This window comes from Helianthus annuus, chromosome 8, assembly GCF_002127325.2.
Source record: "Helianthus annuus cultivar XRQ/B chromosome 8, HanXRQr2.0-SUNRISE, whole genome shotgun sequence".
NCBI lineage: Eukaryota > Viridiplantae > Streptophyta > Magnoliopsida > Asterales > Asteraceae > Helianthus > Helianthus annuus.
The window spans coordinates 85,888,606-85,901,655 of record NC_035440.2 but is presented as its reverse complement, the minus strand read 5'-3'; the positions used below and the strand labels follow the sequence as shown (position 1 = coordinate 85,901,655).

Genomic DNA, 13,050 nt, shown 5'->3' with positions numbered 1-13,050 from the left:
ATCAGTAAGCAAAGCCAAAGGCCAAGGCCTTCTGGTCCAGCAACACTTTGTGTCTCCTCCAATGTGGGAGACCCGAATTCAAATCTTGTTGCCAACAAATTTCTCCTAGAAAGCAAGTCAGGGGGTTTTATAAGCTAGTAAGTTTCCTCCTGGAACGGTTTGATGCCATTCTTGAGCGTCAAACTAACAATAGACGGTTAAATATATATATAAAAAAGAAATCCGTAAGGAAACTTGCTAATATAAAGAAGCAAGAAAATGATGGCATGTTTGTCAAAAGTTACTAATATGAGATGCATGATCTTATATTTTCCTTAACGAACTCTTTTCTTTTTTTTTTTTTTTGAAAGAAGAACTTCAATAAACCAAACACACGGACTTATCTCCAAGAAAGAGATAAGCCGCAAAACAAGGTTACATCACATCAAAACAAAAATTACGCCAACCCTTCCAATCTACCGAACCTTCTTTATGCCTACTTCTATTCCAAAGATATCCCAAAGATTTAACATCAGAGATCATCTTGTACACATTCGCATCCGTACTAGAGAACAACTTCTCGTTTCTCGCTTTCCATATACGCCAACACGTCAAAACCAATATACCATACACCATTTCCTTCCTAGTTTTCGGGAGCCTCTTCGGGAGCCTCGTATGTTCTACCACCTCAAGCAAATCAACAAACGAAATAATTAATTAAATCATCAAGGAAAAAGAGTTTCGAGTAATGTAACACAAAAAAGTTACAGAAAATAAATTTTAATAATCCACACTTTTAATTTTTACTTTCGTTGCTAATGACAATCTCAGTCTCATGGAGCACTAACTTTTACGCATGTTGTTTCAATACCATTTATAACATTCTAAATGTGATAAAAGTCCGTCAATTTTTCATCACCAGCTAACAAAGTTACCGGTACGAATTATTATACGGTATTAGATCATAACTCTTTTCTTGATCATTCCATCCTCAATACTTGATCATTCCATCCTCAATAGAACTTTGTTGAAAATAAAATAATTAATTAAATAGTCAAGGAAAAAGAGTTTCGAGTAATGTAACACAAAAAAGTTACAGAAAATAAATTTTAACAATCCACACTTTTAATTCGTTGCTAATGACAATCTCAGTCTCATGGGGCACTAACTTTTACGCATGTTGTTTCAATACCATTTATAACATTCTAAATGTGATAAAAAGTCCGCCAATTGTTCATCACCAGCTAACAAAGTTACCGGTACGAATTATTATACGGCATTAGATGATAATTTGGATTATTAAAATCCAAATTGGCTGATGTATAAATATAGATTCTCATATATGTTGCCTCTTTGTTTTAACTATTTTGGGTTCTTGTTTTAGTAAAGTTTGAGAAGTGACCTACTTGCCATATTAAAGTTTACAGTTTAACCAATTTTACCTATAACTCTAAAACAATGCCCACAATATAAGAACCATTGGTTACCAAATTTTGAAGTGTAACAATACATATGCAATTTATTGGCCTTCAACACCAAAGGACATCAAAACTCAAAAACAGGAAAAAGATAAAGATAGTGGCCTAGATCCCTATTTTATGCATGCATCTAAACAACTACCAAAAATGTATAAAATTACACCAATACAATATAAGACCAAGAGATATTGACTTATTTAGACGAAAAACTACACTTCATTAGCCTTCGTTCGGCTTAGGGATCTTCTTATATTCATAGTTGTTTATGTCAACACTCTTCTGCAAAGCCTGCAACCAAAACATAACCAAATCGACATAATGGATGACTGTCAACGGTTTGACCCAATTGACCCGTTAGCGATAAGACATAACCCAAATTGATATAATGCATTAGGTTATAGGATATTGTGTCACCTTAAGCTCCTCCTCCAATGACAAGTTTTTAGGCTTGTATGCTTCAATCGGGCCTGTTCTTGAAAGGGCTTTTTTTGTTTCGAGAATCTCCCACTCTTGATCGTCTTTCACCTTAGCTATATCCTTGCTTAAGTACAAATATTTCACATTAATATCATGGAAATAAAGGGAAGAATACCAAAGAAATAATGAAATACACATTATTTTTTTATTTGAGTAAAATGCGATTTTCGTCCCTCAGGTTTGGCTAGTTTTGCGACTTTCGTCCTAAGGTTTGTTTTTCCGCATCTGGATCCAAAACGTTTAAAATCTTGCCATTTTCATTCAACTCGTTAACTCCATCCATTTTTCTCCGTTAAGTCGGGGGTATTTCCGTCTTTTTCAGGACTATTCGGTCGTTTAACAGAAATTGAAAAAGACCGAATTGCCCTTTAAGTTAACAAAAAAGAGGAAATACCCCTAACTCAACAGAGAAAAATCGATGGAGTTAACGGGCCGGATGAAAATGGCAAGATTTCAAACCTTTTGGATCCAGATACGGAAAAACAAACCTTTGGACGAAAGTCGCAAAACTGACCAAACCTCAGGGACGAAAATGACATTTTGCTCTTTCAACTTTACAAAATCGTTATATACCACTCACCTGCCCTGCAATAGATGACCAAGCCCGAGTGCTCCAAACACTGTAAGTGAAATCATAGGAAGCCCGTACCTGATAAACGGGCCTTTTCTTCCCCATCGTTTGAACCCTGAAGCCGAGCTCCGAACTTTAGCAACATTTGTGGCTCCAGGTTTATTAGCTTTACTAGTTTGATCCATTGTCGTTCCAACTGTCGTCATCTTAAACATCGGGGAATATGTAACAACAATGCAGAATGTCAAATCACTTAAAGTGCTTATAACTTCAATTCATAACAGCCAATAAATTCGTTAATTCTGTAAGTATGAGAAGGTGACTAATGCAACCTAAATAAGGCGACTAATCGATCAGTCACTGTAAGTGAAAATCCAGTTTCAACTTTCTAGATAATCAAGTCAATATCTCACCTAAACCCATGTATATGTTGTTTATCAAAGGATACTCCACATGATATTTGAAGCACAAAACCCCTTAAAACAACCAGATTTGAAAAATGGACCTAAAAATAACTCGAAACATTCTAATCAATTAATCAATTTGTATTCAGCATGTTGGGTTGTTTTTTTTTTTTTAGCTGTGCACACAAGGTGTTTGATGAAAGTCCTGAACCAAAAGGACCAAGAAAACAAAGTAAACCGTTCTTTGAACTAACTATAGAATCTCAGAGTTGCTCTATGATGAATTGGGTTCCACAAATATGTGAATTGTTGCTGATCTCCATGTATCTTTATCATCATATGTTAGCTTATTATAATTGCACACCAACTGTTTGTTAATATGCCAACGTTACTAACGAAATAAATCTTTACCATGTAACCTAATTTTACACATAAACATAACAAGAAATCAAGAATCACTTCGTTTGTATACACCCAATTAAACTGAAATGAAACGCAAATAAGTAGTGATTTATTGTAGTAATAAGAAATCCAAAACTTACCGCTAAGGAGCCGTGATGTGCTGAAGCGACCAAGTGTTAGAAGATGATGATAATATCGTTAAAATTCGAGCTTTATATAATTGTCAGATTATGCCATGTGCAAGAAAGGTCCTTCTACTTTTTAGTTTCTAAATAGAATCTCACTTAATGGGTATGTGTAGAGTGGATCTGGGGACACTGATGTAGCGTCTGGCGTGTGAGACTGAGCGCCACGTCTCATGAGGCATCGCGGTTAAGCGTCCATTCGCATGATCCATTCCCTGTAACCATCTTTATTCTCAAATAATCTAGTTTTGTGATAGTAGCCGATTCGAGATGGCTAATCTCCCAAGAGACCCGTTGAGTGGGTTAGGCTCCAAGAACTAGATAAGAGAAACGAAACAATACTTTTTCAATAATTTCCTTCCTCCCTTCATTTCACTAATTAATGTGTTTAAATACAAAACATGAAATTGTAACATGCAGAGAAATATGGCTAATGTGGAAACACGCATCATGGCTAAAACTACCAACTAATGGGAAGTTACTTAACCACCACCTGGGTTTCAATATGACTAAATAACCATTCAGTAACTTAAACATGGAGTTGGAGCGGGTCTTCACGGGTCGGGTCACGGGTTGGGTCACGGGTTGGGTCGTATCATTTTGTAAGTGGTTTTAAAACATGCTTTGATAAACATTTCAGAAGATAATGAAATCAGTAACTGAGTTGTACTATTTAACGAATATTGAGTTTTTTTTTTTTTATTATTATTATTTTGGTATGTGTTGTTTAATCATATGTGTTTTTAGGTATTATATGCAGCTTTTTATTATCATCAATAACTAGTGATGTTCTCCCACGCTTTGCGGCGGGGATTAAGTCGGTATCATTTTGGTTGGTTACAGTATCTGCACTCGATATAGTAATTGAAAGAGAAAGCACTACATCGATCGAAAACAAAAAAAAAACACATATTGATATGGTACCTATATATGTTGTTCAGTTGATATCGGTTCAGTTCGCTTGCATTTTATGTTTATTTTATTTCCGATATTTTTTTTGAAACGGATATTCTGCCACTATCGTACCAAGCCCAATCGAAACCAATTGAAAACATTTGTATGGATACCAATATTTTTTTTAGTTTTTTTCTTTTCAATAAATTGATACTGTATCGCTACTATATTGTACCGAACATCATCGGTACTGGTATACATTCCGTTTTATTGTTTCCTGTTTGATAAAGAGTACTTTGATCGTATCTTAAAAGTATCTTAAAAGTTATATGAGATAACAAAATATACTTAAATCAATTAAAATAATAAAACCTTAGAAAAAACAATATTGAAAGAAATCAAAAACAATTGTTCCTATCTTTTTATTTCAACATTACCATATATATTTTTTAAACGGATATTGTGTCGTTATCGTACCAAATTCAATTAAAACCGATCGAATAACATCTGTATCCGTATCAATATTTATTTTTAGTGGTTTTGCTTTCGATGAATTAATATCGTGTGGTTTTGCTTTCGATGAATTAATATCGAACTGTACCAGTAGAAATTCATTGATTTCTTGTTTGATAACGGGTAATTTGATCGTATCAAAAAGTTATATAAAAATATATGCTTAAATTAATTAAACAAATAGATCAATGTAATAATAAAAATCTAGAAATAAAAAAACAATGTTAAAAAAATAAAAAGCACTGTTCATGGCCTCTTTGTTTTAAATATGTATAATAAGTTTAATTATTCTTATCTTTATATATTATGTTTATTTAGTTAATAAAAGTTTTAAAACTTATAAATACTGTTTGTATAAAAAAGGATAAGAACAAATGGTGAATATAACATAGGTTGAAATGTTGAATCATAGAGAGAAATCGTGAATGGTGGTGATGTGACAAGTGGTGGTAAAATGATGAGTATAACACATGGTCTAATATTAACCGATAAACACTTGTTGCAAATATTATTGTTTTATCATATTCGGAATTCCCCAGATGTTTAGCTTGAAATTATGACAACTCGATTTCAAATTTTATACTTTTTTTTAAAGTTTTATACAACGTATTAAAACCTTAAAAAGAAGCAACTTATATGTGCATATATATCTTGTAACTTTAGCTTTGGGAGGCTTTTAAAAAAAATGGAAATTTTCTTTTCTAACCCTAAACTTTTAATTTTTTGACAATTTAAGTTTAAAGTTTTAATTTTTGTTTCCTTTTAAACCCTAAGGTTTTAATCTTTGACAATTTACCCTAAAGTTTTAATATTTGGCAATTTAAGTTTAAAATTTTAATCTTTGTTTCCTTTTTAACCCTAAAGTTTTAATCTTTGACAATTTAAGTTTAAAGTTTTAATCTTTGGTAATTTAACCCCTTTGATTAATTTGATTTTTTTACTTCTAATTCAAAAGTTTCCATCTTTTGCGATTTAACCACTTTGATTTTTTTTACTTATGTGTTGTAATATTGGCTTTGGGGGTTTTTCAAAGAAAAAATGGTTATGCATATGGTTGTTGTAGCCTTGGCTTTGGGGGTTTTTCAAAAAAAAATTGATTTTTTACTTTTCACCCAAAAGTATTTTATAAATTACTTTTAACCCAAAACTATTTGTTTTTTTTTTTTTTTTACTTTTAACACAAAACTTTTAATCTGTTGCAATTTATCCTCACACCTTTTTTTACTTTCAACTTTGGTCTTTTATATTTTTCATTTTCCGCAAATTTTTAGCTTTATCATTCGTTCTAAATTTTGTGACTTAACACACAACGTGCGTCTTTGGTTTAACGTTTTTACGTTTCGTTCTAAATTTTGCGGGTGAACGTTTTTACATCGTCTATTTTTTCCTGTTTGATAGGTTCAACATAACGTGCGCGCACTAAATCGACTTAGTTATCACTAAAGAATCCCCGCCGCGGCGGGTCTTAATTCTAGTTTATATATAAATTAACAATGTGAAGTTTTCTCTAGTTGTTTAAGGTGGAACCTAAGTTAGATAATTCATCACTTGACTAAATGCATACAAGTACAAGTACATGCACAAACATAAGCACACTTGAAGTAAAGCTCCGAGTAGATTGTGTATTTGCATTAGATCAGCCGAGACGCAGAGGGTACCAGGGGCGGATCCAGCATGGTACAAGGGGAAACCCCCGCTACGGCTTGACGCTCCGGCGGTAGTGTAAAATTAATGTAAATTTTAGAAAATTTTGACGTTTTTTCGATTTCGTTACCGCTTTTTTATAAAACGTTACGGCTTGGCGGATCTTCTAGATCCGCCACTGGAGGGTACATAAGGCAAAGCATGTATCCCTAGATCGCTTCTGGTGATGCACAATTTGGCGCTTTAGGCATCTTAGGCACCGATAGCCTCCTAGCCTAGCGGCACCAGGCATTCATAAAGTAAACTAACCAAGCAGGGTAAAGCTGTTCGGTATTGACCAGAAGTCATGGTAAAGTGTGTGTATGAGGCAGTAACTTAAAATGCATCTTTGTTTTACTATAAACCTCAGTTTACCAATAGAAATTGATGCAAACATCAATGTTCACCAACATTTACATCATTAACTTTCGAAATTATCACAGAAATACACAATATAACCTCTCTTTATGCTTATTAGCCCGATAGAACATCATTTTCCCACAACCGAGCTGCATTGGTTTGAGGCAGTAACTTAGTCAAACGGGTCTATTCGATGATCATGCTCACTTGCCATTACCATTCCCGTGCAAAGACACGTAGGGCACATTACCTAAATCAACGTAGTCATACCAAAGAATGTGAAACCGAACAAAAAAATAGGTCACCAAAGTAAAGTTTCACTAATATATAAATGCTGGTACCTTTCCTGCCCCAGAACAGTTAAGACACCTTCGGGTAGTCGGAGCGCGTAATGGACTATCAGAAGCATTAGTTACAGAAATCGGCTCTACGTTTACGCACACGCCACTAGAAGAACAACGCGCACATGCCAAGTACCCTGTATTTTTGGTACATCAACACCCCTAATTAAAAGGCATATAATTGAACAATGGTAGAATTTTTAACCCGTTTACTTGTGACCGGATCGGTTTAGGTTGTGTACTTCTACATTATCTCAACTCAAACTAGTCTTAGCTAAACGGGGAACGGTTCATACGGGTTGAAAGTCACATAGAGTCTATTTTAATGCATACAATCTCTTTAATCGTATATTCAGAAACTTTGATAGCTACTGTAACAATATTGATTTTTTAATGAAAGCTAATACATTTATTTTTGAGTAAAATATCATTTCGTCCCTGAGGTTTGGCCAGTTTTGCGACTTTCGTCCAAAGGTTTATTTTTTCACATCTGGATCCAAAAGGTTTGAAATCTTGCCATTTTCATCCGGCTCGTTAACTCCATCCATTTTTCTCCGTTAAGTCAAGGATATTTATGTCTTTTTTGTTAACTTAAAGGGCAATTCAGTTTTTTTCACTTTATGTAAAAAGGCCGAATACCCCTGAAAAAGCCCGAATTGCCTTTAAGTTAACAAAAGAGACGGAAATACCCTAACTTAACAGAGAAAATGGATGGAGTAAACGAGCCGGATGAAAATGACAAGATTTCAAACCTTTTGGATCCAGATGCGGAAAAACAAACCTTTGGACGGAAGTCGCAAAACTGACCAAACCTCAGGGACGAAAATGGCATTTTACTCTTTATTTTTTATAGTAAAAAAAAAAAGACTAGTCAGGCTTGTTTCGACCCATCCATTTTAACCCGAACCTGCTTTGATCGTTTCCCAACCCCCTCGTGTTGGCAAGAGTACTTACCGGTTCCGTGACAGTATCTACACCTTTTCTTCTCTTGTTGCATGACGTTATTCGCTTCAAGCAACATGAGAGTTGAGATTACACCCACTGCTCCACCCGAAAAGGAGGCCACTATTGGATCCACCTGACTGAAATAAATACAAGAATATTTTGTGTAAATATTTGCTTTAAATAAATGTAAACATATTAATCGTTATTGTAAATTACACCTCAGTTGCAAAGGCAGATGCATATTGGTTATAAAATCTTTATAAGAGGTACCACCCACTCCAAGTTTTAGCTCCAGCTGACAAGAAAACGAGTTTTCATGTTACAAGCATGTATGTATTAAAAAAGGAAATAATCGTGTTAGAAGAATGAGCTTACGACTGGTGCAAGAAGGCCACCAAAGACGATAATTCCTGATATAAATGAAAAACTTGTCAAATAGAGCTGCTTCAATGTCTTTGGCGTCTAGCTCAAAAAAGAAGACAAACAGATATTAGTAATAAGAGTTAAATGCCATTTTAGTCCCTGTGATTTGGGTCATTTTGCCAGTTTAGTCCAAAGGTTTCATTTTTCACCTGTGGGTCCAAAAAGGTTTTACCGTTGCCATTTTAGTCCACTGGGTTAACTTCATCCATTTTTTTTGTTAACGTGAAGACGAATTCGGTCATTTTATATGTAATTCTGTTAACTAGAAGGGCAATTTGTCCATATAAAATGACCGAATTGGCCTTCTCGTTAACAGAAAAAATAGATGAAGTTAACCCACTGGACTAAAATGGCAACGGTGAAACCTTTTTGGACTCACAGGTGAAAAAGGAAACCTTTGGACTAAACTGGGAAAATGACCCAAACCACAGGGACTAAAATAGCATTTAACTCTAGTAATAAAAAAGTTGCTTATAAAAATGTGCAATTAAAATACTAGGCTTTTGCGTACGTATATAGTAACATGTAACTTCATTAAAACTATTTTACTTCAATAATATGATGATATCTATTACTCCTTTTATTCCGTTACAATGTTTTGACTTTTATTCAATTGTCAAAACTACCCCTCTGTAATGCCAAAACTCGTAATTTCATTAACAATAATGACAATGGGCAACTTTAGTGTATTAAATATGACTGAAAAGTTAGTATATTAAAATTTTAATGTAACTTAGTGGTCTAAGAGATTGTAAGAACTTAAATACATTTTAGGTTACTTTCAACCCATTTCACTTGTAACTTGTACGGGGAATTGTAATAATTTAGATGGAACAGAACGTTTTACATCGAAAATATTATGCTATAAAGTTCAATCTACGGTCACTATTTTCAGAAATTGGTAAATACTTCTGATTACAGAATCCTATTTTCAGAATTAAAAACAGAAGTATCAAATGAATGAATTACTATAACTGTTTAATACATCATTAAAAAAAGTTAACACTAAAACCTTATGATATCAGATTATAAGCAGAAGAAAATATAATTTACCACTGAAGGTAGAAAGGGAATTGAAGATGGAATATCAGGCATCTCATTATCCTCAGAGCTGCCCTCATAGCGTTTAATGTTTTTTAACCGTTGTTGCACTCTTAACCTCCTCACCTGTGAATTTGAACAGGTCATATTGTGCAATTGGCAACGTATCAGGGTGAAGATATTACCTCTTCCATGAGGAGGAAGATTTTATTACGTCTACTCCTTATGTTATCTTGGATTTCATTTGTCTGCAGCTTGACAAAATCCTGAACGGTCTCTGGTCCTTCAATAATACAAAAGTTGCTGCATTGATAACAAAACTTAAAATCAGATTGACTCCTTTTTCCAATAATTATGCAAGCACCGTTTACTCATTCGCTCAACTGCTCAAGCACGACTAATTCGTATCAAACATTATTCTTGATTCCTTTCAAACTCCAAGGTACCTTAACATTCATAATATCTATAAAGCATTTAGCAAATGCATAAACAAGGTACTATAGATGTCTAACACATATTCACAGTATCAACTGCAAAAAGATGAGCTTGACGCCTTGACCTAAACGTGTGAAAACAATCTGCAGATTAAGAGTTCATACAAAATTCTCGTTCACTCAAGCGCAACTAATTCGTATCAAACATTACTCTTGATTTCTTTCAAACTCCAAGTACCTTAACGCTCATATCTATAAAGGCATTAACAAATGCATACACCTGGTGCCATAGATGTCTAAGTATCCAACACATATTCACAGTCCCCCAATCGCTCAAGCACAACTAATTTGTATCAAAACTTATTCTTGATTTCTTTCAAACTCCAAGGTACCTTAACATCCATATCTATAAAGCCTTTAACATATGCATACACAAGGTACTATAGATGTCTTAACACATCTTCACAGTTCCAACTGCACTAAGATGAGCATGACCTAAATGGGTGAAAAAAATCTGCAGATTAAGAGTTCATAAAAAATACTCATTCACTCAAGCACAACCAATTGGTATCAAACATTACTCTTAGTTTCTAATCTCTAAAGCCTTTAGCAAATGCATACACAAGGAGCTATAGATGTCTAACACATCTTCATAGTCCTAAATGCAAAAAGATGAGCATGACCTAAATGTGCACACACAATATGCAGAAAAAGACTTGATCAAAATGCTAATTCGTGCAAGCACAAGTAATTCGTATCAAACATTACTCTTAATTTCCAACACTTATTTCTATAGATGTCTCCACAGTCCCAATTTACACAACATGACCTATGCAGTTAATATCGGTGATATATCGGTCCTCTAGTAAAATATCGGTGTCAAATATCGGTACCGATGTTATCGGCGATATTGACCGATATAATCGACATATCACCAATATTTGACCGATATAACTGATATATCACTGAATTATTGGTGTTATATAGGGTAAGGTTCATGCGAGAACCATCTTATTGCGAACCGCGAGAACCAATGTGAACACAACCTAAAATAGCTAAAAAAACCTAAAAAAACCTAACCCCCACCCCCCAAAAACCTAAACCCCCCCCCCCCCCCCCCAAGCTAAATGCTAAAAACTAAAACCCTCAAAAAACCTAAAAAAAACCTAACCCCTCCCACCCCCCAAAAACCTAAACCCCCCCCCCCCCCCCCAAGCTAAAATGCTAAAAACTAAACCCCCAAAAAACCTAAAAAATCTAAAAAAATCAAAAAAAAATCTAAAATTTTTTTTTTTATTTTTTTACTATTTTTTATGTTCAAATCGCTACTTTTAGTAGCCAAAAAAAATTTTTTTTTTTAAAAAAAAAAAAATTTTTTTTTTTTGGATACTAAAAGTAGCGATTTTTATATAAAAAATAGTAAAAAAATAAAAAAAAATTTTTTTGGGTGTTTTTTAGATTTTTTTAGGTATTACTGTTTGTGTTCACACTGGTTCTCGCGGTTCTCGCAATAAAGGGTGGTTCCTAACGGATCTTTGTCCTAGATTGCTATATATATATATATATATATATATATATAAATTCTGCATTATATTAAAACTACTGATATCCCACTGAGATAACCTATATCTCAAATATGGGTCCTTGACCGATATCCGATATTTTACCGCATTAACTGCATAGAACATGACCATGACCTAAATGTGTGCAAACAGCTTCAACAAAAACCATATCTCTTATACGCATACATCACTTATTTCCAGTTTAGCCACACCAAAACCAAAGAATCACCAGGATACACACAATATTCTCAACAATCCTTATCATTACAAGCATAATTGCTTCATTTAAAGTTCAAACCAACGAAATTCACCTTCTAAATTCACAATTACTCAGAGTAAGATTAATTACTCAACTTTATTCATCTAAAAAACAGACATCAAATCAACAATAGAACCTCTACGAGATGAATCCTCAATCAACACATAACAATAAGCTAAAACTATCTGCAGAAATCATCTATTTCATACACCTAAACATAAACAACAACAACAACAACAGATAAATTCTAAAAACAAAACAATCGCTGTTACATAAACACTAAACAGACCTGGAGGCGTTATCGCCGGAGGAAACGGAACCGGAAGCAGCAGCATCATCTGGAGAAGAAGAGATAGCGAAACGCCGACGGTTAGGGTTTGGATATCTGAAACGAATTGTGGATTTGGATGAAGATGAACTGATAGAAGTGCTGTTGTTGTTGTTGATAGAGTGAGGAAGATGAAGATGATAGCATCTGAGAGAAAGAGACGCCATTGTTGTGGTGAAACTGAAGAAGAAGAAGAAGAAGAAGAAAAAGATAGATAAAGGAAGTTTGGGATATTTTTATTTTCAGAGCATCTTTTTTCATGCAATGCTGTTCGAAAGTGTTTTTGTCGTTAATACACTTTTAGGAAGTCCGTTTGAAATTTAGATTTTTTTTTTCGAAACTACTTCTTGTTTCGTGTTAAGTCGTTTTTGCCTAGTTTCAGCCAAATTATTATGTTTTCTTAATCGAGTTTACGCACTTTCAGAGCTAGGTTTGGGTAGTGGCGGAACAAGAAGTTTTTAATCGGAGGGTCAATATAACTTCTTATATCCAAACCTTGGTTATGCATAGTATTATGATCTTAATACAAAAAAAAAAAAAAAAAGAAAATAGCATACTTTTTATATTTTTAAAAGAATCCTTTAAAAAATAAAAACCATACAATCATTTACTAGCATTAAAAGAATCCGTTAAAAAATAAAAACCATACAATTATTTATTAGCAAAAATAAATAAGAAAACATCGTCATATTTCAATCCTAATCAAATAAACAAATATATTCCTTCTAAAAAAAAAAGATTAAAAGATAAATGTGGATACTCGACATCTAA

At 33.8% G+C, this 13,050-nt stretch overlaps 2 protein-coding genes across 3 annotated transcripts; both read right to left on the bottom strand.

Annotated features, from left to right (window-relative positions):
- Positions 1-1,444: 1,444 nt before the first annotated feature.
- LOC110873312 lies at positions 1,445-3,604 on the bottom strand. Of its 2 annotated transcripts, none has more exons than XM_022122242.2 (4): positions 3,452-3,604; positions 2,584-2,711; positions 1,872-1,998; positions 1,445-1,745 (listed from the first exon to the last, which is right to left on the bottom strand). In XM_022122242.2, exons 2-4 carry the CDS (start codon positions 2,709-2,711, stop codon positions 1,677-1,679), a joined length of 324 nt encoding a protein of 107 aa, XP_021977934.1. In that variant the 5' UTR covers positions 3,452-3,604; the 3' UTR covers positions 1,445-1,676. The 2 variants fall into 2 exon arrangements, with proteins under 2 accessions (XP_021977934.1, XP_021977933.1); XM_022122241.2 differs by having other exon boundaries at positions 2,515-2,711; positions 3,452-3,603.
- Positions 3,605-6,918: 3,314 nt separating this feature from the next.
- On the bottom strand, positions 6,919-12,546 carry LOC110873310 (protein ORANGE-LIKE, chloroplastic). Its single transcript, XM_022122240.1, has 8 exons — positions 12,241-12,546; positions 9,882-9,999; positions 9,709-9,822; positions 8,608-8,694; positions 8,451-8,527; positions 8,242-8,369; positions 7,288-7,424; positions 6,919-7,196 (listed from the first exon to the last, which is right to left on the bottom strand). The coding sequence occupies exons 1-8, from the start codon at positions 12,444-12,446 to the stop codon at positions 7,119-7,121; spliced, it is 945 nt and encodes a 314-aa protein (XP_021977932.1). The 5' UTR covers positions 12,447-12,546; the 3' UTR covers positions 6,919-7,118.
- Between the last annotated feature and the right edge of the window lie 504 nt (positions 12,547-13,050).